Source organism: Scardinius erythrophthalmus (assembly GCF_964197995.2).
Source record: "Scardinius erythrophthalmus genome assembly, chromosome: 7".
NCBI classification, from domain to species: Eukaryota; Metazoa; Chordata; class Actinopteri; order Cypriniformes; family Leuciscidae; genus Scardinius; species Scardinius erythrophthalmus.
Genome location: NC_138227.1, coordinates 908,078 through 936,049, shown reverse-complemented (window position 1 = coordinate 936,049; position 27,972 = coordinate 908,078). Strand labels below are relative to the sequence as shown.

At 42.6% G+C, this 27,972-nt stretch overlaps 1 protein-coding gene across 1 annotated transcript; it reads left to right on the top strand.

Moving 5' to 3' along the window:
* The first annotated feature begins 67 nt into the window (after window positions 1-67).
* Window positions 68-27,972, top strand: chrd (chordin). Its single transcript, XM_081371599.1, has 21 exons — window positions 68-376; window positions 1,988-2,091; window positions 4,933-5,059; window positions 5,246-5,377; window positions 5,715-5,832; window positions 5,953-6,040; window positions 8,822-8,963; window positions 9,150-9,284; window positions 9,734-9,816; window positions 10,044-10,191; window positions 12,839-12,945; window positions 13,341-13,638; window positions 14,943-15,184; window positions 15,945-16,058; window positions 16,485-16,682; window positions 22,393-22,486; window positions 23,186-23,242; window positions 23,347-23,450; window positions 24,345-24,602; window positions 26,265-26,358; window positions 27,203-27,972. The coding sequence occupies exons 1-21, from the start codon at window positions 247-249 to the stop codon at window positions 27,265-27,267; spliced, it is 2,838 nt and encodes a 945-aa protein (XP_081227725.1). The 5' UTR covers window positions 68-246; the 3' UTR covers window positions 27,268-27,972.

Genomic DNA, 27,972 nt, shown 5'->3' with positions numbered 1-27,972 from the left:
AGGTCCCGCCCCCCTCCTCCTCCCCTCACGAGCACCGGATAAAACCGGGAGTCGCTCGCGCACACACACACACACACACACACACAGCTCGCGACACCGTGAGCACACCCGAGCTCAGTCTGAGGAGGACGAGGACGCGCATTATAACGGACCGTTATTTTTGAATACGAGTTTTTAACACAGGCCTATAACAGTGCTGACTTGTCTTTTGGTGAAGAGAAGGAAAAGTTCGGTGAATCCCGAGGGATGGAGTTGCTGCGCGTGCTGTGGATTCTGGGATGCGCGTGCATGTCTTCGGTTCAGAGCTCGCGCCTGAAGACGCCCGCGTTACCGATCCAGCCCGAGCGCGAGCCCGTCATATCTAAAGGCTTGTCCGGTAAGAGAACCTGCAAACACACACTCTCCAAACTCCAGCTTTAACGCTCTTACACATTAAGCTTTCAGAAGGAGAAGCCACGAAGAGCATGCATTAATATTAAGACGCTTTGGATGTTAAAAGCTCTACTAAAAAAGAGATATACTTAATTGTATTGGAAATATATTCCCTTTTTCAATAGCACATTGCAAATATACTAACAAAATGTTTTACTATCTTTAGATATATTAGCATCATGTTTTCACAATGCAACGTTTAACACTTTAAAATAAGTGTACTTTAGTAGCCTATATTTTCTAAAGATATACTTGAAGTGAAAATTCTGCTTATTTTTTTAAAGTGTACTGAGCATATGCTTTTCACTCAAATATAATACACTTATGGTAAATTGCTTGTATGTTTCGAAGACACTCGTAATGGATTTGTAATGTACTTATAACACAAATAAAGTACACTTTAATATCACTAATCAAGCATGTAATTAGTCCTGACACAGGCATACACTTAAAGTATACGTGATGATGTTCCAATTTAGCTCACAAAAATGCTTTACTACAATTTAATTATAACTAAAATAGACTTTGTACAAAATGAGTTTAGCACACTTCAAGTTAACTAATCATTAACACACTTGAAGTACACTGAAGTACACTGGCTGCAAGTATATGGTGGATCCATCAGTACCTATAAAGATCCTTTATGTTTAAGAGTGTCGATATAAAGATTCTCCATTATTGGCTGTAAAGGTTCTGGACGTGCTTCATGTTTAAGTGTTCGATGTTTCACTGTGGCTCTCCAGATCTTTAAGTACATTGATGCTTTCTTAAAGGACTAAACCAGCAGTGAAACCATTTAAGAATCTTTCATTCCGGTTATATTGAGGAAAATGTTCTTTTGATTTTGAAATGTTGGATTGAATCGCAGAAATGTCTTGGTGATGCGACTGTTAAAGCAACATTCCATTTCACAAACATTATTGGAATGTTTGAGAGAATGTTAAAAAGTAACAAGTTTAGAACATCCAACTGAAAAACATTCCGTGAATGATGTATAAAGAACGTTTTGAGAACAAAAGCCTCCACAAATATCTTTATTCTCTGTAGAAAGCCATCAGTGCATCTGTTGTTTTAAAGAACCTCGAGCCCCAAACACTCGAATACTCTCCACTAGAGCCACATAAACACTATCACTTTCCAGAGACTTCATTTATCTCTGTAGAGCACTGGACAGTTTACGTGTGTGTCCTTGAAAGTGTTTAGCTTAACAATAAATTGTTTAATAGTCTGGCTCTGTAAACGGCCCTCATTCCAGATCCATTAAACACCAAATTTACTCCGATCTCTCATTCTCTCTTCAAAACAAAGCCAAGGAGATGTTTTGGTTTCCAGCGCTGATTTGGTTGGGAAGGAAAGAAATCGTGTTCACTGCTCGTTTTAGCTGGTGTTTTTGAAGGTTTGGCTCAAAAACGGCCGTTTGAAGCTGATTTGTACACATTCCCGATGCTCTCCCACACACACACACACACACACACACACACACACACACACACACACACACACACACACACACACACACACTGTCTCACGCTGCTCTTGTTTATTGTCTCATCAGGTTGCTCCTTCGGTGGCCGCTTTTATTCCCTGGAAGACACGTGGCATCCAGACCTCGGAGAACCCTTTGGTGTGATGCACTGCGTCATGTGTCACTGTGAACCGGTGAGCATCACACACACACACACACACACACACACACACACACACACACACACACACACAGCGTTTCCATGTGGAACTGAGGAACTTTGCACCATTGTCATTGAACAGAATCGAATCGACATTGAACTAAATAATAACACTCTTGACTTTCGTAGAGCTGCTTTGTTGGAAGTTCTTTCAAAGTTATGAACAAATGTTCTTCCAGTAACAATAATAGAACGTTCGTTCAAAGTTATCTGGTCTTTAATAATGTTCTCAAAACATTAGAACAAAAATATTATTTATACATCATTCATAGATCATTTTATTCTAAAGTGTTTCAGTTGGATTTTCGTCTAACATTTTTTAAATGTTTCTACTCGTTTCAGAACATTCAGAGAACATTCAAAAGTAGCGTTCAGAGAACATTCAAAAGTAACGCTCAGAGAACATTCTAAAGTAACGTTCAGAGAACATTCTAAAGTAACGTTCAGAAAACATTCAAAAGTAACGTTCAGAGAACATTCAAAAGTAACGCTCAGAGAACATTCTAAAGTAACGTTCAGAGAACATTCTAAAGTAACGCTCAGAGAACATTCTAAAGTAACGTTCAGAGAACATTCTAAAGTAACGTTCAGAGAACATTCTAAAGTAACGATCAGAGAACATTCAAAAGTAACGGTCAGAGAACATTCTAAAGTAACATTCAGAGAACATTCAAAAGTAACGATCAGAGAACATTCAAAAGTAACGGTCAGAGAACATTCTAAAGTAACATTCAGAGAACATTCAAAAGTAACGATCAGAGAACATTCTAAAGTAACGCTCAGAGAACATTCAAAAGTAACGATCAGAAAACATTCAAAAGTAACGTTCAGAGAACATTCTAAAGTAACGTTCAGAGAACATTCAAAAGTAACATTCAGAGAACATTCAAAAGTAACGTTCAGAGAACATTCTAAAGTAACGATCAGAGAACATTCAAAAGTAACGGTCAGAGAACATTCTAAAGTAACGATCAGAGAACATTCAAAAGTAACGTTCAGAGAACATTCTAAAGTAACGTTCAGAGAACATTCAAAAGTAACATTCAGAGAACATTCTAAAGTAACGTTCAGAGAACATTCTAAAGTAACGATCAGAGAACATTCAGAAGTAACGGTCAGAGAACATTCTAAAGTAACATTCAGAGAACATTTAAAAGTAACGATCAGAGAACATTCAAAAGTAACGGTCAGAGAACATTCTAAAGTAACATTCAGAGAACATTCAAAAGTAACGCTCAGAGAACATTCTAAAGTAACGTTCAGAGAACATTCTAAAGTAACGTTCAGAGAACATTCAAAAGTAATGGTCAGAGAACATTCAAAAGTAACGGTCAGAGAACATTCTAAAGTAACATTCAGAGAACATTCAAAAGTAACGATCAGAGAACATTCTAAAGTAACGCTCAGAGAACATTCAAAAGTAACGATCAGAAAACATTCAAAAGTAACGTTCAGAGAACATTCTAAAGTAACGTTCAGAGAACATTCAAAAGTAACATTCAGAGAACATTCAAAAGTAACGTTCAGAGAACATTCTAAAGTAACGATCAGAGAACATTCAAAAGTAACAGTCAGAGAACATTCTAAAGTAACGATCAGAGAACATTCAAAAGTAACGTTCAGAGAACATTCTAAAGTAACGTTCAGAGAACATTCAAAAGTAACATTCAGAGAACATTCTAAAGTAACGTTCAGAGAACATTCTAAAGTAACGATCAGAGAACATTCAAAAGTAACGGTCAGAGAACATTCTAAAGTAACATTCAGAGAACATTCAAAAGTAACGATCAGAGAACATTCAAAAGTAACGGTCAGAGAACATTCTAAAGTAACATTCAGAGAACATTCAAAAGTAACGCTCAGAGAACATTCTAAAGTAACATTCAGAGAACATTCAAAAGTAACAATCAGAGAACATTCAAAAGTAACGGTCAGAGAACATTCTAAAGTAACATTCAGAGAACATTCAAAAGTAACGCTCAGAGAACATTCTAAAGTAACGTTCAGAGAACATTCTAAAGTAACGTTCAGAGAACATTCAAAAGTAACGGTCAGAGAACATTCAAAAGTAACGGTCAGAGAACATTCAAAAGTAACGGTCAGAGAACATTCTAAAGTAACATTCAGAGAACATTCTAAAGTAACGTTCAGAGAACATTCTAAAGTAACGTTCAGAGAACATTCAAAAGTAACGATCAGAGAACATTCAAAAGTAACGGTCAGAGAACATTCTAAAGTAACATTCAGAGAACATTCAAAAGTAACGCTCAGAGAACATTCTAAAGTAACATTCAGAGAACATTCAAAAGTAACGATCAGAGAACATTCAAAAGTAACGCTCAGAGAACATTCTAAAGTAACGTTCAGAGTAACGTTCAGAGAACATTCAAAAGTAACGGTCAGAGAACATTCTAAAGTAACATTCAGAGAACATTCAAAAGTAACGCTCAGAGAACATTCTAAAGTAACGTTCAGAGAACATTCAAAAGTAACATTCCCATAATGTTTGAAGAATAGTATGTTCCCTTAATGTTCACATAACCAAGAAACATTTAAAACGTTTGAATGTTCAGAGAACACTCAGAAATAACGATTTTGTAACTTGAAGGGGAACGCTATGCAAGTGTTGTTACCGCTGAAATTGAACTGCTGAATTCTGCAACACTGTTGTTTTCCTGTTTATAACTGTCCGAAGCAGCTCTGAAGCAGTCTCTGTATTAACAGCTTGTGTGTTGATTCTTCTCTCTCTCTCTCTCTCTCTCTCTCTCTCTCTCTCTCTCTCTCTCTCTCTCACACACACACACTCTCTGAGCAGCAGAGGAGTCGGAGAGGGAAGGTGTTTGGGAAGGTGAGCTGCAGGAATATGAAGCAGGATTGTCCCGAACCGACCTGTGACGATCCGGTGCTCACTCCAGGACACTGCTGCAAAACATGTCCCAAAGGTACAAAAGAAGTGTGTGTTTTTCTGTGGACAAATGGAAACTAACTGGTGTGTACAGAAATGATGGAAAGCTTGAGCGTGTGTGTGGACGGTCTCGAGCTCCTCATGTTTATGGATGCCGCTCTGGAACATTGACTCTGTTGTTGTACGTTGGTGACATCATGCGCTTTGGTTTCCATGGTTACAGTTGACACATCGAGGAAGGAGGCGGAGTCTTTGTTCGAGTTCTTCCAGGAGAAAGACGACGACCTGCACAAGTCGTACAACGACAGATCCTACGTCAGCTCTGAAGAGAACAGTCATCGAGACAGCGCGACCGGTGAGACTCCGCACAGCAAAATGAAATAATTTTTTTATTAAATCACTTTTTTTATTTTTTGCTTTATTTATATTGTATTATATTTATTTATATTTTATTCAGAAATGTACTTTTAGTTTTTATGTACTTAATTTATTTAATTCTTTGCTTTATTTTAATTTTATTATTATTATTTTTTTTTTTTCAGAAATTTACTTTATTTTATATTTTATTTAAAAAAAATTATCTACTTTATTTTTATTATTTTATTATTTTAAAATGTACTTTATTTTATTTTGTTATTTTTTATTTTCTTTTATTTTCTGCTTTATTTGAGTGATTTTGTTTTATTCTTCAGATTTCGTGTCTCTGCTGACGGGTGTGTCGGACTCTTGGTTGCCCAGTTCCAGTGGAGTCGCTCGGGCTCGATTCACTCTCTCTCGCACCAGCCTGACCTTCTCCATCACCTTCCAGAGGTAAAACACACACCACAGCCCATGTGTGTGTCTCTTACCCGCCCTCGCTCTGTGTGTGTGTGTCTATATGTGTCTTGCCCACCCTCGCTCACTGTGTCTGTGTGTGTTGGTGTGTCTCAGGATCAACAGGCCGAGTGGAATCACCTTCCTGGACTCCGACGGAAACACTGCATTTGAGTTCAGGGTCCCGAGGGCCGACACGGACATGGTGAGTCGATTCACCTTCATTAGTCGATTCACCTTCATTAGTCGAGTCACCCTCATTAGTCGAGTCACCTTCATTAGAGTCACCCTCATTAGTCGAGTCACCTTCATTAGTCGAGTCACCTTCATTAGAGTCACCCTCATTAGTCGACTCACCTTCATTAGTCGAGTCACCTTCATTAGTAAAGTCACCTTCATTAGTCGACTCACCTTCATTAGTGAAGTTGAGTCACCCTCATTAGTCAAGTCACCTTCATTAGTCGAGTCACCCTCATTAGTCAAGTCACCTAGTCAAGTCACCTTCATTAGTCGACTCACCCTCATTAGTCAAGTCACCTAGTCAAGTCACCTTCATTAGTCGACTCACCTTCATTAGTCGAGTCACCCTCATTAGTCGAGTCACCTTCATTAGTCAACTCACCTTCATTATTCGAGTCACCTTCATTAGTTGACTCACCTTCATTAGTCGAGTCACCTTCATTAGTCGAGTCACCTTCATTAGTCGACTCACCTTCATTAGTCGAGTCACCTTCATTAGTCGACTCACCTTCATTAGTCGAGACACCTTCATTAGTCACCTTCATTTGTCGACTCACCTTCATTAGTCGACTCACCTTCATTAGTTGACTCACCTTCATTAGTCACCTTCATTAGTCGACTCACCTTCATTAGTTGACTCACCTTCATTAGTCGAGTCACCTTCATTAGTTGACTCACCTTCATTAGTCGAGTCACCTTCATTAGTCGACTCACCTTCATTAGTCGACTCACCTTCATTAGTCACCTTCATTAGTCGACTCACCTTCATTAGTTGACTCACCTTCATTAGTTGACTCACCTTCATTAGTCACCTTCATTAGTCGACTCACCTTCATTAGTCGACTCACCTACATTAGTTGACTCACCTTCATTAGTCGACTCACCTTCATTAGTCGACTCACCTTCATTAGTCGAGTCACCTTCATTAGTCAACTCACCTTCATTAGTCGACTCACCTTCATTAGTCGACTCACCTTCATTAGTCGAGTCACCTTCATTAGTCAACTCACCTTCATTAGTCGACTCACCTTCATTAGTCGACTCACCTTCATTAGTCAACTCACCTTCATTAGTCTCACCTTCATTAGTCGACTCACCTTCATTAGTCAACTCACCTTCATTAGTCGACTCACCTTCATTACTCACCTTCATTAGTCGACTCACCTTCATTAGTCACCTTCATTAGTCGACTCACCTTCATTAGTCAACTCACCTTCATTAGTCGACTCACCTTCATTAGTCGAGTCACCTTCATTAGTCGAGTCACCTTCATTAGTCGACTCACCTTCATTAGTCAAGTCACCTTCATTAGTCGAGTCACCTTCATTAGTCGACTCACCTTCATTAGTAGAGTCACCTTCATTAGTCGACTCACCTTAATTAGTAGTCACCTTCATTAGTCGATCATTAGTCGAGTCACCCTCATTAGTTGACTCACCTTCGCATTAGTCAAGTCACCCTCATTAGTCGAGTCATTAGTTGACTCACCTTCATTAGTCGAGTCACCTTCATTAGTCGAGTCACCCTCATTAGTCGACTCACCTTCATTAGTCAACTCACCTTCATTAGTCGACTCACCTTCATTAGTCAACTCACCTTCATTAGTCTCACCTTCATTAGTCGACTCACCTTCATTAGTCAACTCACCTTCATTAGTCGACTCACCTTCATTACTCACCTTCATTAGTCGACTCACCTTCATTAGTCACCTTCATTAGTCGACTCACCTTCATTAGTCAACTCACCTTCATTAGTCGACTCACCTTCATTAGTCGAGTCACCTTCATTAGTCGAGTCACCTTCATTAGTCGACTCACCTTCATTAGTCAAGTCACCTTCATTAGTCGAGTCACCTTCATTAGTCGACTCACCTTCATTAGTAGAGTCACCTTCATTAGTCGACTCACCTTAATTAGTAGTCACCTTCATTAGTCGATCATTAGTCGAGTCACCCTCATTAGTTGACTCACCTTCGCATTAGTCAAGTCACCCTCATTAGTCGAGTCATTAGTTGACTCACCTTCATTAGTCGAGTCACCTTCATTAGTCGAGTCACCCTCATTAGTCGACTCACCTTCATTAGTCGACTCACCTTCATTAGTCGAGTCACCTTCATTAATCGATCATTAGTCGAGTCACCCTCATTAGTTGACTCACCTTCGCATTAGTCAAGTCACCCTCATTAGTCGAGTCATTAGTTGACTCACCTTCATTAGTCGACTCACCTTCATTAGTCGACTCACCTTCATTAGTTGACTCACCTTCGCATTAGTCGAGTCACCCTCATTAGTCGAGTCACCTTCATTAGTCGAGTCACCTTCATTAGTCAAGTCGAGTCACCTTCATTAGTCGAGTCTCCTTCATTAGTCGAGTCACCCTCATTAGTCGAGTCACCTTCATTAATCAAGTCGAGTCACCCTCATTAGTCGAGTCACCCTCATTAGTCGAGTCACCTTCATTAGTCAAGTCGAGTCACCTTCATTAGTCGAGTTATTAGTCGAGTCACCCTCATTAGTCGAGTCATTAGTCGAGTCACCCTCATTAGTCAAGTCACCTTCATTAGTCAAGTCGAGTCACCTTCATTAGTCAAGTCGAGTCACCTTCATTAGTTAAGTCATTAGTCGAGTCGAGGCTCGACAACGCAAACTGTGAAACAGGTTCCAAGGCAAAGTTTTGGAAAAAAAATTAAAACCGTGATCATCTTGACTGATGTTTAACTGTGTCTGCGTGTGTGTGTGATGTGCAGATCTGTGGAGTTTGGAAGAATCTCCCGAAGTCTCAGATTCGACAGCTGGAGGCGGAGCAACTGCGTGTTTCCATGACAACCGCTGACAACAAGAAGGAGGAGCTACAGGGAAAAATCATCAAACACAGAGCACTGTTTGCAGGTGTGTGTGTGATGTTTAACAGTGTGTGTTTGTGATGTTTAACTGTGTGTGTGTGATGTTTACCTGTGTGTGTGTGTGTGTGTGTGTGTGTGTGTGTGTGTCTGATGTTTAGATTCGCTTCAGACACGACCTTTCTGATGTGATTTTGGATGCTTTACGTTCATTTACGTTCGGTTTGTGTGACAGAAACGTTCAGTGCGATCCTGACGTCTGAAGAGGTGCATTCTGGGATGGGCGGAATCGCTATGTTGACGCTCAGTGACACCGAGAACAATCTGCATTTCATCCTGATTCAGCAGGGACTCGTTTCTCACGGAAGCTGTAAGTACACTCGTAGAGAAAATAATAAAATAAAAAAATAATTAAATTAGATTTGAAAATAAACAAAATTAAATTAAAATAAAATAATAAAACAAAAAATAGTTAATTCAAATAAATAAAATAAAAAGAAACAAAATAAAATTAAAATAATAATAAAATAAAATAAAAAATAGCAAAATTAAAATAAATAATTAAAAAATAAGCATAAAATAAAACAAAATAAAAATAATAAATAAATAAAACAAAAAATAATAATAAATAATTAAAAATAAAATAAAAAATAAAATACCATAAAACAATTCAAATAAAATATAAAATAATAAAACAAAAATCTTTAAATAAAGCATAAAATAAAATAAAGTAAAAGTAAAAATTTCAGAATAAAAAAAAAAAATATATTAATTAATTAAATATTATTTTAATAAAAACTGTTTTTCATATTGTTTCAGCATCTGCACAGATGCCGGTGAGAGTGAAACTGCTGTACCGACAACATGTGCTGAGAGAAATACGAGCAAACATCTCTACAGACGTGAGTGAACACACACAAACACACACACACACACACACACACACACACACACACACACACACACACACACACACATTCACTGATCTAAAGGAGAACAAGCCATTTATTTCCAATGCTTTTATATTCAGTTAATTTGAATGAAAAGAAAACATCATTCACCTTTGACAACATCAAGTACAGCGATGAATGTTAAGTAAACGTGTGTGTGTGTGTGTGTGTGTGTGTAGGACTCTGACCTGGCTGAAGTCCTAGCGGATCTGAACAGTCGGGAACTCTTCTGGTTATCCCGCGGGCAGCTCCAGATCGCCGTGGAAACGGAAGGTCAAAACCCCCGTCAGATCTCTGGATACATTTCTGGGAAGAGATCATGTGACAGTGAGTGCAGCCAATCAGCAACTATCACCTCATTAATACATAAACAGTTTAAATGCAGGAGTTTTTCCCATTATCAAAACTCATTTCCCCCGTACAGTCATATTCTGCTCATATTTATGGCACAGATTAAAAAATAATTAAGGTAATTGCGAAACTTTCTCTCAAAATTGACTTTTTTCTATTTTTTCTATTCTTTCACGCAATTCTCACTTTATTTCTCGCAATTCTGACTTTATTTCTCGCAATTCTGACTTTATTTCTCGCAATTCTGACTTTCTCTCGCAATTCTGACTTTACATCTCACAATTCTGACTTTATCTCTCACAATTCTGACTTTATCTCTCACAATTCTGACTTTATTTTTCGCAATTCTGACTTTATATCTCACAATTCTGACTTTATCTCTCGCAATTCTGACTTTATCTCTCACAATTCTGACTTTATATCTCGCAATTCTGACTTTATCTCTCACAATTCTGACTTTATATCTCACAATTCTGACTTTATCTCTCACAATTCTGACTTTATCTCTCACAATTCTGACTTTATCTCTCCAATTCTGACTTTATTTCTCGCAATTCTGACTTTATATCACGCAATTCTGACTTTATTTCTCACAATTCTGACTTTATTTCTCGCAAATCTGACTTTATTTCTCGCAATTCTGACTTTATCTCTCGCAATTCTGACTTTATTTCTCGCAATTCTGACTTTATATCATGCAATTCTGACTTTATTTCTTGAAATTCTGACTATTTCTCGCAATTCTGACTTTCTCTCGCAATTCTGACTTTATTTCTCGCAATTCTGACTTTATATCTCGCAATTCTGACTTTATCTCTCACAATTCTGACTTTATTTCTCGCAATTCTGATTTTATTTCTCACAATTCTGAATTTATTTCTCTCAATTCTGACTTTATCTCTCACAATTCTGACTTTATCTCTCACAATTCTGACTTTATCTCTCAAAATTCTGACTTTATTTCTCGCAATTCTGACTTTATTTCTCGCAATTCTGATTTTATTTCTCACAATTCTGAATTTATTTCTCGCAATTCTGACTTTATCTCTCGCAATTCTGAATTTATTTCTCGCAATTCTGATTTTATTTCTCGCAATTCTGAATTTATTTCTCACAATTCTGACTTTATCTCTCGCAATTCTGACTTTATTTCTCACAATTCTGATTTTATTTCTCGCAATTCTGAATTTATTTCTCGCAATTCTGACTTTATTTCTCGCAATTGTGAGATAAAAAGTCGCAATTATCTTTTAAAAGGTTTTATTCTGTTGTGGAAATAAGCTTCCATACATATTCATTTCATTTTCATCGTCTTCAAAATCAGTATATTGATCGCCGACAGCTTCTTCATCATCGTATTCTTCTGTTTAATATCTGAAATCATCGTGTATTAGAGGAATAAAGCTCAACTTAGTGATCATCAGAGATTCAATTATTGTTGCAGAAAAAATATATTTACACTATTACATTCCTCGGGTCACTAGCGACCCTATATACTGTCTAGGTCACACTTTACAATAAGGTTCATTAGTTAACATTAGTTAACATGAACTAAGAATGAACAATACTTCTACAGCATTTATTAATCTTAGTTAACATTAATTTCAACATTTACTAATACATTATTCTCATCAAAGGTTGTATTTGTTAACATTAGTTAATGCACTGTGAACTAACATGAACAAAGATTAACTAATACAGTAACTAATGCATTGCTCATTGTTAGCTCATGTTAGTTAATGCACTAATTAATGTTAACTAATGAATGTTAAATAATGTTGTGAAGGGTTACCACTTTCTACAAAAAAACCCAAAATAATTAGAAAACAGATTTTTCTAGTCATATTGTGTATAATGAATAGATTGAGGAACACTAGGGTAGTGAATGAGGTTGAAGGGTTAATCATGCAGTAAAACACACACACACACACACACACACACACACACACACACACACACACCTCACAGGATCTACACCAGTCTCTGCTGTTTTTATCCCAGCTCATATTTCATCTTTGTGTCATGCTTAAATCATCTTGGCTATTTCTCAGATTTCATAGTTCATAATTATGATTGTGATTGCGAAGAGGTCAGGAATGCACAGCGATGTCGAGAGAGGCCAGAGTCGCTGTAGGATCAGTTACGCGTCGTTACACACACACACAGACACACACACACACACACACACACACTCTGCTGTGTGACTCCAGCTGCTGCATTAACAGCGTGACGTTATGCGTGAGGAATTCAGACTCTGTTTACTCTACATCACAGTCGCCTCTCTTAACCTCACGTCACTCTGTGACCTTTGACCCTGCGTGAGTTCATGTGGGTTTAATTGTTTTCTCGCATGCAAAACTCGCCGTTCACTTTAGTGTTCTCTCACCGACAGGCTGATGAAAGTCATTTATTTGTTCATAGGTTCACATAATGTAAGTCAAGGTTTCATGTTCTGCTACTGTAATTTTATTATGCTACAACTACAACTTTATTGTAACAAAAAAACATTATTGAACTAAAATATATTTCATTAATTTAATTGAAATAAAAATAAGAAATTTGGTCATTGTTGTGTTTTTCTGTCACATCATCAGATTTATTTCATGAAATGTTCCTGTTTCAGCTCTTCAAAGCGTGATGTCCGGCGGATCCGCTCTGACTCCCGGGAAAACCGGCGGCGTGGGATCGGCCGTCTTCACGCTCCATCCCAACGGGTCGCTCGACTACCAGGTGTGTGTGTGTGTGTGTGTGTGTGTGTGTGTGAGTGACTACCAGGTAACGACGCGTTAGCCAAACAAAAAATAAGAAATGAACCAGATTAACTATGTCATAGCATATACCCACATTTGGCGGGTTGTTAATTTCAAACCCTGTATATATATATATATATGTATATATATATATTAGGGATGCACGATTTATCGGCCACCATATCGGTATAGACCGATAAATGTTATATACCGATATATTAAAGCCGATAAATAATGGATTATTTCCTTTACCTGAGACTAATAAGTAACCCTCCAAATTGGCAAGTGATTTGACAGCGTTACCCGCCACAGTTGATTTTTAACCTGCATTTGTTGTGTGTTAATTTCAAGCCCTGGTCTGTGTGTTCTCGGCAGGTTCTGGTGGCGGGTCTGACCAGCGCGGTGGTCGGCGTGACGGTGGAGATGAAGCCGCGGCGGCGCAGTAAACGCAGCGTTCTGTACGACATCACGGCGGACTTCAGCGCGGGTGTGGATGAGCGCGGTGGGGACGGCAGGGCGGCGGGGAGCATCAGCCGTGTGGAGGCCAGACACATTCACATGCTCCTGCAGAACGAGCTGTTCATCAACATCGCCACGGCACAGCAGCAGGAGAGCGAGCTGCGCGGACAGATACGCATGCTACCGTACAACGGACTCGACGCGCGACGCAACGGTAAGAAGCGCTGAAGATAGAACGCTAATAGAACGCTACCCAAACACTGGGTTGTTATGTCTGACCCAGGATCTGTGTTACACAAGAACACTACCCAAGCACTGTGTTGTTACGTTTTCCCCAGGATCTGGGTAACAGAAGAACACTACCCAAGCACTGGGTTGTTACGTCTGACCCAGGATCTGGGTAACACAAGAACGCTACCCAAGCACTGTGTTGTTACGTTTTCCCCAGGATCTGGGTAACACAAGAACACTACCCAAACACTGGGTTGTTACGTTTTCCCCAGGATCTGGGTAACACAAGAAAAATACCCAAACACTGGGTTGTTACGTTTTCCCCAGGATCTGGGTAACAAAAGAACACTACCCAAGCACTGGGTTGTTAAGTCTGAACCAGGATCTGGGTAACACAAGAACACTACCCAAACACTGGGTTGTTACGTCTGACCCAGGATCTGTGTAACATAAGAACACTACCCAAACACTGGGTTGTTACGTCTGACCCAGGATCTGGGTAACACAAGAACACTACCCAAACACTGGGTTGTTACGTTTTCCCCAGGATCTGGGTAACACAAGAACACTACCCAAGCACTGGGTTGTTACGTCTGACCCAGGATCTGGGGAACACAAGAACACTACCCAAACACTGGGTTGTTACGTTTTCCCCAGGATCTGGGTAACACAAGAACACTACCCAAGCACTGAGTAGTTACGTCTGACCCAGGATCTGGGTAACACAAGAACACTACCCAAACACTGGGTTGTTACGTCTGACCCAGGATCTGGGTAACACAAGAACACTGGGGTTGTTATGTCTGACCCAGGATCTGGGTAACACAAGAACACTACCCAAACACTGGGTTGTTACATCTGACCCAGGATCTGGGTAACACAAGAACACTACAAAAGCACTGGGTTGTTACGTCTGACCCAGGATCTGGGTAACACACAAACACTACCCAAACACTGGGTTGTTACGTCTGACCCAGGATCTGGGTAACACAAGAACACTACCCAAGCACTGGGTTGTTACATCTGACCCAGGATCTGGGTAACACAAGAACACTACCCAAACACTGGGTTGTTACGTCTGACCCAGGATCTGGGTAACACAAGAACATTACCCAAGCACTGGGTTGTTACATCTGACCCAGGATCTGGGTAACACAAGAACACTACCCAAACACTGAAAAAATAACCCAAAAGCCTCAACCCAGGATTTGGGTAGAAAGAACAACCCCAGATGTTTTAGAGTGTGATACTGATTTGATTATTAATGACTGCTGTCTTGATCTGCAGAGCTGCCGGTTCCTCTGGCGGGTCAGTTCGTGTCTCCTCCGGTGCGTACGGGCGCCGCGGGTCACGCCTGGGTCTCGGTGGACCAACAGTGTCATCTACACTACGAGATCGTGGTCAACGGCCTCAGCAGGAGCGAAGACGCCTCCATCAACGCTCACCTGCACGGATTGGCCGAGATCGGCGAGATGGACGACTCCTCCACCAATCACAAGAGACTTCTGACGGGCTTCTACGGCCAACAGGTAAACCAATCGAGAGACACAATTCAGCATGGTTATAATTAGGGTGTTAGGTATTGTTTGAATTGTAACGATTCCGATTTCGATTCTGCTTATTGATTCATAATTTCGATTCCAATAAAAATATTTCGGTAAAAATAAAAATTTAGATATCATTCATATTTAGTCTTATTGCAAAACATGTAACTGTATCTGAGTATCATGAACAGAAATCAACAGGTTAAAGAACTCTTGCACAAGGAATGTTTGCCTGTGTTCAGTGAAGAACGAGTGAATTTTCTCAGTCTTCTTTTGTTTGATTAGTGTTATTATAGAGCAGGAATATTAGTGTTATTATAGAGCAGGAATATTAGTGCTGTCACTTTAAGAGCTGCACGGATCCAGTATACTGATACACATGAACATGAAGTCTCTCGCGCTTCAATGGTTTAAAGTTATATTGAAATGCTCACAAAGGTATCGATTAGAGGAATCAATATTTCTATTTTATAAGTATACGATTCCTGACCTCAAGTATTCAATTCCAGAATTGATTTTCTATTCCCAACCCGTTATAATGTAAACTATGTGATTACAGCACAACAAAACGGTTTTCTTTGGCCAGAAGCACAATCATGCTGTCGTTTATTGGATACATTAAAGGGGTTGTTTATAAAACAAAGCTGGTGTTTTCTCAAATGAGCTGAAACCAGTTTAAATTTGTTTTACGTAAAGATTGTCCGTCTCGTTTGCACAAAGCTTGAAGTGTCTCTGTGTCTTCTAGGCTCAGGGTGTGTTGAAGGATATCAGTGTCGAGTTGTTGAGGCATCTGGACCAAGGCATGGCTTATATTCAGGTCAGCACCAAAATGAACCCAAGAGGAGAAATACGAGGACGGGTGAGTACACACACACTTCACACACACACACACACACACACACACACACACACACACACACACACACACTCACTGACTGACTGACTGACTGACTCGCAAACACTCTCACAAACTGACACTCACACACACACACACACACACACACACACACACACACACACACACACACACACACACACACTCACTCACTCACTGACTGACTGACTGACTGACTGACTTGCAAACACTCTCACACACACACACACACACACACACACACACACACACAAATATTGATTTCATTATATATTTCATTATATATATATCATTTATTTAATAAATATATATTTATACTGTTAAGTTTTAGTTGTGTATTTTCCTTTATCTGAAGTAACAGAAGGTGTTAGACTACACTACCCTTGGTTGACTGTACTCTGTGTTGTCCAGATCCAGGTCCCCAACAGCTGCGAGTCGGGCTCTCGGGGGGAGGTGGTGGAGGAGGACGAGTTCCACGAGCTGGTGTTCGTGCGCGACCCGGCGGAGCTGAAGAAGGACCCGCACACATGCTTCTTCGAGGGGGAACACCACGCACACGGGTCTCAGTGGACCCCGCAGTACAACACCTGCTTCAGCTGCTCCTGCCAGGTACACACACACACACACACATACACACACACCCCGCAGTACAACACCTGCTTCAGCTGCTCCTGCCAGGTACACACACACACACACACACATACACACACACCCCGCAGTACAACACCTGCTTCAGCTGCTCCTGCCAGGTACACACACACACACACACACACACACACACACACACACACACACACCCCGCAGTACAACACCTGCTTCAGCTGCTCCTGCCAGGTACACACACACACACACACACACACACACACACACCCCGCAGTACAACACCTGCTTCAGCTGCTTCTGCCAGGTACACACACACACACACACACACACACACACACACACACACACACACCCCGCAGTACAACACCTGCTTCAGCTGCTTCTGCCAGGTACACAAACACACACACACAAACACACACACACACCGCAGTACAACACCTGCTTCACCTGCTCCTGCCAGGTAACACACACAGCCTCAGCTGTAACACACAACACCTCAGCTGTAACACACACACACACACAGCCTCAGCCGTAACACACACAGCCTCAGCCGTAACACACAACACCTCAGGTGTAACACACACACACACACACACACACACACACACACACACATACACAATACCTCAGCTGTAACACACACACACAGCCATAACACACAACACCTCAGCTGTAACACACACACACAACACCTCAGCTGTAACACACACACACACACACACACACACACACACACACACACACACACACACACAATACCTCAGCTGTAACACACACACACACACACAACACCTCAGCTGTAACACACACACACACACACACACACACACAGCCTCAGCCGTAACACACAACACCTCAGCTGTAACACACACCACCTCAGCCGAAACACACACAGCCTCAGCTGTAACACACACTGCCTCAACCGTAACACACACAGCCTCAGCCGTAACACACACACACACACACACACACACACACACACACACACAATACCTCAGCTGTAACACACACACACACACACACACACACACACACAGCCTCAGCCGTAACACACAACACCTCAGCCGTAACACACACCGCCTCAGCCGTAACACACCGCCTCAGCCGTAACACACACCGCCTCAGCCGTAACACACACCGCCTCAGCCGTAACACACACAGCCTCAGCCGTAACACACACAGCCTCAGCCGTAACACACACACCGCCTCAGCCGTAACACACACCGCCTCAGCCGTAACACACACACAGCCTCAGCCGTAACACACACCGCCTCAGCCGTAACACACACCGCCTCAGCCGTAACACACACCGCCTCAGCCTTAACACACACAGCCTCAGCCGTAACACACACAGCCTCAGCCGCCTCAGCCGTAACACACACCGCCTCAGCCGTAACACACACCGCCTCAGCCGTAACACACACCGCCTCAGCCGTAACACACACCGCCTCAGCCGTAACACACACAGCCTCAGCCGTAACACACACCGCCTCAGCCGTAACACACACCGCCTCAGCCGTAACACACACCGCCTCAGCCGTAACACACACCGCCTCAGCCGTAACACACACCGCCTCAGCCTTAACACACACAGCCTCAGCCGCCTCAGCCGTAACACACACAGCCTCAGCCGCCTCAGCCGTAACACACACCGCCTCAGCCTTAACACACACAGCCTCAGCCGCCTCAGCCGTAACACACACCGCCTCAGCCGTAACGCACCGCCTCAGCCGTAACACACACCGCCTCAGCCGTAACACACACAGCCTCAGCCGTAACACGCACCGCCTCAGCCGTAACACGCACCGCCTCAGCCGTAACACACACACCGCCTCAGCCGTAACACACACACCGCCTCAGCCGTAACACACACACCGCCTCAGCCGTAACACACACCGCCTCAGCCGTAACACACAACGCCTCAGCCGTAACACACAACGCCTCAGCCGTAACACACACCGCCTCAGCCGTAACACACACCGCCTCAGCCGTAACACACACCGCCTCAGCCGTAACACACACAGCCTCAGCCGTAACACACAACGCCTCAGCCGTAACACACACCGCCTCAGCCGTAACACACACCGCCTCAGCCGTAACACACACCGCCTCAGCCGTAACACACAACACCTCAGCCGTAACACACACCGCCTCAGCCGTAACACACACCGCCTCAGCCGTAACACACACCGCCTCAGCCGTAACACACACCGCCTCAGCCGTAACACACACCGCCTCAGCCGTAACACACACCGCCTCAGCCTTAACACACACAGCCTCAGCCGTAACACACACAGCCTCAGCCGTAACACACACAGCCTCAGCAGCCTCAGCCGCCTCAGCCGTAACACACACCGCCTCAGCCGTAACACACACCGCCTCAGCCGTAACACACACAGCCTCAGCCGTAACACGCACAGCCTCAGCCGTAACACGCACCGCCTCAGCCGTAACACACACACAGCCTCAGCCGTAACACACACACCGCCTCAGCCGTAACACACACCGCCTCAGCCGTAACACACACCGCCTCAGCCGTAACACACAACACCTCAGCCGTAACACACACCGCCTCAGCCGTAACACACACACCGCCTCAGCCGTAACACACACCGCCTCAGCCGCAACACACACACAGCCTCAGCCGTAACACACACCGCCTCAGCCGTAACACACACCGCCTCAGCCGTAACACACACCGCCTCAGCCTTAACACACACAGCCTCAGCCGTAACACACACAGCCTCAGCCGCCTCAGCCGTAACACACACCGCCTCAGCCGTAACACACACCGCCTCAGCCGTAACACACACCGCCTCAGCCGTAACACACACCGCCTCAGCCGTAACACACACAGGCTCAGCCGTAACACACACCGCCTCAGCCGTAACACACACCGCCTCAGCCGTAACACACACCGCCTCAGCCGTAACACACACCGCCTCAGCCGTAACACACACCGCCTCAGCCATAACACACACCGCCTCAGCCGTAACACACACCGCCTCAGCCTTAACACACACAGCCTCAGCCGTCTCAGCCGTAACACACACAGCCTCAGCCGCCTCAGCCGCCTCACACACCGCCTCAGCCTTAACACACACAGCCTCAGCCGCCTCAGCCGTAACACACACCGCCTCAGCCGTAACGCACCGCCTCAGCCGTAACACACACCGCCTCAGCCGTAACACACACAGGCTCAGCCGTAACACACACCGCCTCAGCCGTAACACACACCGCCTCAGCCGTAACACACACCGCCTCAGCCGTAACACACACCGCCTCAGCCGTAACACACACCGCCTCAGCCATAACACACACCGCCTCAGCCGTAACACACACCGCCTCAGCCTTAACACACACAGCCTCAGCCGCCTCAGCCGTAACACACACAGCCTCAGCCGCCTCAGCCGCCTCACACACCGCCTCAGCCTTAACACACACAGCCTCAGCCGCCTCAGCCGTAACACACACCGCCTCAGCCGTAACGCACCGCCTCAGCCGTAACACACACCGCCTCAGCCGTAACACACACAGCCTCAGCCGTAACACGCACCGCCTCAGCCGTAACACGCACCGCCTCAGCCGTAACACACACACCGCCTCAGCCGTAACACACACACCGCCTCAGCCGTAACACACACACCGCCTCAGCCGTAACACACACCGCCTCAGCCGTAACACACAACGCCTCAGCCGTAACACACAACACCTCAGCCGTAACACACACCGCCTCAGCCGTAACACACACCGCCTCAGCCGTAACACACACCGCCTCAGCCGTAACACACACCGCCTCAGCCGTAACACACAACGCCTCAGCCGTAACACACACCGCCTCAGCCGTAACACACACCGCCTCAGCCGTAACACACACCGCCTCAGCCGTAACACACACCGCCTCAGCCGTAACACACAACTCCTCAGCCGTAACACACACCGCCTCAGCCGTAACACACACCGCCTCAGCCGTAACACACACCGCCTCAGCCGTAACACACAACACCTCAGCCGTAACACACACCGCCTCAGCCGTAACACACACCGCCTCAGCCGTAACACACACAGCCTCAGCCGTAACACACACAGCCTCAGCCGCCTCAGCCGTAACACACACCGCCTCAGCCGTAACACACACCGCCTCAGCCGTAACACACACCGCCTCAGCCGTAACACACACCGCCTCAGCCGTAACACACACCGCCTCAGCCGTAACACACACAGCCTCAGCCGTAACACACACCGCCTCAGCCGTAACACACACCGCCTCAGCCGTAACACACACCGCCTCAGCCATAACACACACCGCCTCAGCCGTAACACACACCGCCTCAGCCTTAACACACACAGCCTCAGCCGCCTCAGCCGTAACACACACAGCCTCAGCCGCCTCAGCCGCCTCACACACCGCCTCAGCCTTAACACACACAGCCTCAGCCGCCTCAGCCGTAACACACACCGCCTCAGCCGTAACACGCACCGCCTCAGCCGTAACACGCACCGCCTCAGCCGTAACACGCACCGCCTCAGCCGTAACACACACACCGCCTCAGCCGTAACACACACACCGCCTCAGCCGTAACACACACACCGCCTCAGCCGTAACACACACCGCCTCAGCCGTAACACACAACGCCTCAGCCGTAACACACAACACCTCAGCCGTAACACACACCGCCTCAGCCGTAACACACACCGCCTCAGCCGTAACACACACCGCCTCAGCCGTAACACACACAGCCTCAGCCGTAACACACAACGCCTCAGCCGTAACACACACCGCCTCAGCCGTAACACACACCGCCTCAGCCGTAACACACACCGCCTCAGCCGTAACACACAACACCTCAGCCGTAACACACACCGCCTCAGCCGTAACACACACCGCCTCAGCCGTAACACACACCGCCTCAGCCGTAACACACAACACCTCAGCCGTAACACACACCGCCTCAGCCTTAACACACACAGCCTCAGCCGTAACACACACAGCCTCAGCAGCCTCAGCCGCCTCAGCCGTAACACACACAGCCTCAGCCGTAACACACACCGCCTCAGCCGTAACACACACAGCCTCAGCCGAAAACACATACCGCCTCAGCCGTAACACACACAGCCTCAGCCGTAACACACACAGCCTCAGCCGTAACACACACCGCCTCAGCCGTAACACACACAGCCTCAGCCGAAAACACATACCGCCTCAGCCGTAACACACACCGCCTCAGCCGTAACACACACAGCCTCAGCCGAAAACACATACCGCCTCAGCCGTAACACACACCGCCTCAGCCGTAACACACACAGCCTCAGCCGTAACACGCACAGCCTCAGCCGTAACACGCACCGCCTCAGCCGTAACACACACACAGCCTCAGCCGTAACACACACACCGCCTCAGCCGTAACACACACCGCCTCAGCCGTAACACACACCGCCTCAGCCGTAACACACAACACCTCAGCCGTAACACACACCGCCTCAGCCGTAACACACACACCGCCTCAGCCGTAACACACACCGCCTCAGCCGTAACACACAACACCTCAGCTGTAACACACACCGCCTCAGCCGTAACACACACCGCCTCAGCCGTAACACACACAGCCTCAGCCGTAACACATAGTAGTCTGGCTGCAAGTAAACTCAGCATATTTTGTTTGTTCACCAGTGACCGTCGCTCATTATGTGTGTGTGATGTGTTTAATCTCTGCAGAAGAAGACGGTGATCTGTGACCCGGTGATCTGTCCTGCACTCTCGTGTCCTCACACTCTCCAGCCTGAAGACCAGTGCTGTCCGGTGTGTGACGGTGAGTAACGAGACAGCGCTATTAACACTCATCCTTCCCTCGCGGTTCAAAATGACCCCAAGCCCTAAAAATATACTTCATTTTTAATTTTTGTCCAGAAAGCTTATTGTATTCAATTTTGAATGCATTTTTTGGTTATATTTTTATTTTGTTTACCTTTAAATTACTAGATTTGAACAATAAATAATAATTTAAGCACATTCCTCACATTCTTTCAACTTAAATTCTAACTCACAATTTCATGCCTAAACCTTTTAATTCAGCTCAAAATGTCTTTGCCGAGCTCTTGTGGAAAAATAATAATATAACATGATATTTCATGACTCTAGATGACCTTATAGCTCTATATGGAGCAAATGAGCTGTTCCGCTGGGTCCTAAAGTCAGAAGTAATTTTTTGGTAAAGTTTTAGCATTTTTAGTTTGAATTTTGAGCATTTTTAGGTTTTTCTATGTGTACTGAAGCATTCCTCGCATTCATTCCTAAGGGGGTCAAATTGACCCATGAGGGAAGGATTTGTTACTGTTTTAAATTTCATCCTCAAAACTCCTCGTATACATACATTTTTTGTGTGTATTCGTGGTTCAAGTGTGACAAACGTCCTGGGGTCTTGGACCCCTCTGATGAACACTACATTTTGAATGTTTAATGTGTGCTATAAAGTTTGTGTTTTAACACTGTTTTTGATTTCTGTCAGCAGAAAAAAAAGAGACCAAAGAGACGACTGTTGTAGAAAAAATTGAGGAAGATCCAGAAGGTTAGTTTATATTAAATCAATACATAAAATGTAATATTACAACTATTATTTTAAATGTGCATCTGGTTGGGAGTGTATAGTAAGATGTTTATTTCTAATTTCAGGCTGTTATTTCGAAGGTGATCAGAAGATGCACGCACCTGGAACAACATGGCATCCGTTCGTCCCCCCGTTCGGGTACATCAAGTGTGCCGTGTGCACCTGCAAGGTGAGATAACACACACTACAACTCACGACAGAAGTACTTTATGATGTGGTTATGAACAAAAACACCAAATGTGGACTCAGAAATTACAGTTTTTTTCAACTGCTTACACAAAATCCTTACTTGTTACACAATTTCTGAAACCTGACACTCAAACACCAGACACACACACCACATCTGCAAAACCAAGCGCTAAATCTCGGCCTTCGACTCAGTTTTCAATTACATAGAACACTTTTTGCAAACCTTAACACACACTTCTCTATGTAACGCACAACTCTAACAGTAAGAATCTTGATTTCCTTTTTCAAACACAACTTATCAAAACACCACAGTTATTCATCAGAGCCTCTCACACTCCTCACATGTGCAAACACTATTTACTGAACTCCAGCCAATCACGGCTTTAGAATAGGCCTATAAAAGGTCAAAGGTCGAGTTATAGGTTGTTCGGACTGTGTAATACTGTATTCACAACCACAAATGCATACAGTAAAAAAATTAATAGTTTGGTTTCAATCTTGCTTTCGTGTTTACCGTGAATTTTTCAACATTTCTGCTAAATACTTTCAGTCTTGAACAGAAATGTGCGTGAAAGAAGAGCTTTAGGTTTTGAATAAGTGTGTGTATATGAAATATCCAGAAATATAATATTAATGGCAAAAGTGTTTGCAACGCAAGACAAATGTTTGCTTTTGAGATGTATGTGATATTTTGAAAGCAGTGCTTCATTTTGCAAGAAATGTGAGGCATTTTGCATTTTGTGTGCAATTTTTGAATTAATGTGTAAAGTTTTTTAAAAAAGAGGCGCAGTTTTGAAAATGTGTGTTTGAAAATGTGTAACAATTAAAAAACGCAGTGTATTAATGTTTACCCTGATTGTCTGATGTGTCACAGGGCTCCACAGGAGAAGTGCACTGCGAGAAGGTGACGTGCCCGCCCCTAACCTGCAGTCGACCAATCCGAGCCAACCCTTCAGACTGCTGCAAGGCGTGTCCTGCCGAAGACACGCCCCCTCTGGAGGACGAGGAGATGATGCAGGCCGACGGAACGCGCCATTGCAAGTTCGGCAAAAACTACTACCAGAACAGCGAACACTGGCACCCGAGCGTCCCGCTGGTGGGCGAGATGAAGTGCATCACCTGCTGGTGTGACGTGAGTCTTCTGCGCTTTATTGCACACTTTAGTGTGGAAGAGAAAAAAAGAAAAAAAAAGAGATATAAACATAGAATTTCGAGAAAAAAGTAGAAATTGCGAGATGTAAACTCAGAATTGCGAGAAAAAACTCAGAATTGAGATATAAACTCAGAATTCCGAGTAAAAAGTAGAAATTGCGAGAATGTAAACTCAGAATTCAGAGAAAATCATAATTGCAAGATATAAACTCAGAATTGCGAGAAAAAACTCGCAATTGCGTGATATAAACTCAGAATTAAGAGAAAAAAGTAGAAATTGCAAGAAATAAACTCAGAATTGAGAAATAAACTTAGAATTCAGAGAAAAAGTAGAAATTGCGAGATGTAAACTCAGAATTGAGAAATAAACTCAGAATTGATAAATAAACTTAGAATTGAGATACAAACTCAGAATTGAGAAATAAATTCAGAATTGAGAAATAAACTTAGAATTGAGATACAAACTCAGAATTGAGAAATAAGCTTAGAATTCAGAGAAAAAGTAGAAATTGCGAGATGTAAACTCAGAATTGAGAAATAAACTCAGAATTGATAAATAAACTTAGAATTGATAAATAAACTCAGAATTGAGAAATAAACTTAGAATTCCAACAAAAAAGTAGAAATTGCGAGATGTAAACTCAGAATTGAGAAATAAACTTAGAATTCAGAGAAAAAGTAGAAATTGCGAGATTTAAACTCAGAATTGAGAAATAAACTCAGAATTGATAAATAAATTTAGAATTGAGATACAAACTCAGAATTGAGAAATAAACTTAGAATTGATAAATAAACTTAGAATTGAGATACAAACTCAGAATTGATAAATAAACTTAGAATTGAGATACAAACTCAGAATTGATAAATAAACTTAGAATTGAGATACAAACTCAGAATTGATAAATAAACTTAGAATTGAGAAATAAACTTAGAATTGAGATACAAACTCAGAATTGAGAAATAAACGTAGAATTCAGAGGAAAAAGTAGAAATTGCGAGATGTAAACTCAGAATTTAGAAATAAACTCAGAATTTATAAATAAACTTAGAATTGAGATACAAACTCAGAATTGATAAATAAACTTAGAATTGAGATACAAACTCAGAATTGAGAAATAAACTTAGAATTGAGAAATAAACTTAGAATTGAGATACAAACTCAGAATTGATAAATAAACTCAGAATTGATAAATAAACTTAGAATTGAGAAATAAACTTAGAATTGAGATACAAACTCAGAATTGAGAAATAAACTTAGAATTCAGAGAAAAAGTAGAAATTGCGAGATGTAAACTCAGAATTGAGAAATAAACTCAGAATTGAGAAATAAACTTAGAATTGAGATACAAACTCAGAATTGAGAAATAAACTTAGAATTCCAACAAAAATGTTGCAATTGCGTGATATAAACTCAGAATTCAGAAAAAAAGTAGAAATTGCGAGATTTAAACTCAGAATTCAGAAATAAACTTGGAATTCAAACAAAAAAAGTCAAAATTGCGAGATATAAACTCAACAATTGTGAGAAAAGTCAGAATCAATAGATAAAAAAAGTCACAATTACCTTTTTTATTCCACTGTGTAATATTCCAGAGCATGTAGAGATGTGAGTTGACATGACTAACGTCTCTGGTCGTTCCAGCATGGCGTGACGAAGTGCCAGCGGAAGCAGTGTCCGCTGTTGAGCTGCAGGAACCACATCCGCCGAGAGGGAACGTGCTGTCCCGAGTGCATAGGTGAGCTCTGATCATAAACTGAACCCTGAACACTTTAACCCTCTGCTGCTCTTCGCAAAAATGTCACATTTTACTTTATTTCTTTAATGAAATGAATACTATATTTCATACTATATTTCATATTTCATATCTCAATACTGTACTATATTTCAGTTCAATAATGTTTTTTATTTCATATTTTGTATTTTTAAGGGATTTTATGGTAGTAAATTATATTTACGCTGTATTTATAATCCATTTATTCACTTTTTGAGCATAAACCTGAAAATTACATTTCCAGCTTAAACGGGTAAATCTTGAACAATTTAGAGCGACAGACTGAAGTTTGATCTCTTTAAAGGTGACACTTGGCAGATTATTGCTGAAGTGAAAAAAGTTTTAAAAAGTGAACTTACAGAAAAAGTTACAGAATTTTATGTTTATTGTTATGAAAAATGTGCAAAAATACTGTTTTCAATTTTTATATGAAATATATATTTTCAAAAACACGTTTAAGCATAAATCTAAACTCGCTGTGTTCCAGATATGAGGTTGATATCTCATATATGGTCTTTCAGTGAGATGATGTTCGGCTGCAGTACCAAACGCTTCCACTAGAGGAAACTCTCTTATTCATTTCCAATGCGTCATTTCTGACCGCGAGAAACACAAGTGTGAATACTTTTTTCAGGACCATTTAACCTGTCGAATCATGACCATGATTTTGTTCACACAGCAAGTGCAGTTTCGTACCATTCCGATGAAAAAAAAATAACACATTTAAAAATTTCGGTTAAAAATGAGGGTCGACACAAACTAAATCCTGAACAATTCACTCAGCAAACGTCCCCTCTTTTTTTTACAGAGGACTTTATGGAAAAAGAAGAAATGGCAAAGATGGTGGAGAAAAAGAAAAACTGGAGACACTGACACTTTCCTCAACGCTCACCATCCTCCTGTTCTGAGATCAGGCCGTCTCAAACCCGCACAACGGGACGCCTGAGCACTGCACAAACACACCAGCGCACCAAACAGAGGAGGAGCTCCAGGACACACAGAATGTAAGAAGGAAGTTTGAGAGAAAGTGGTTCTGAAGAGTCACAAACAGAAGGAGAATGAATCTCGGCTGCTGCAGTTGTTGGAGTTTCCCGTTGACTGATTTTCTCACGGGAAAGTTTGTTTTCATATCGTTTGTGTATTTGACTTGGTGCAAAACATCAGACACTCGTACTAAGATTGTACACATCATCATCATCATCATCATACCTCTAAATGTGTGCATGTGAGCACGACGTAAAAAATACGCTACTCAACAAAATGCACATTGCAATCTTTCATAAAGCACATATGACTCAAATCCCAACCAATCAGCAGGACTGTTGTGATGCATCTGATTGGAGATTCGCCCTGTGGGAGGGGCTTGCCATGGGGGCGGGGTTTATCATGCTCATCAACATAAGCCCCGCCCACTTCTGTTCCGCTGCACCTGATGTTGTGAGTCTGTTTGCTGGTATATAATATTTTATGGCTATTTTCTTTAAGTATTTTGATGGTTATTATGAATATTATTGCATTTTGTATTGCATATTTATTAATGATGAATAAACAATAAAGTTTTAAAATTTATGTTGTCAT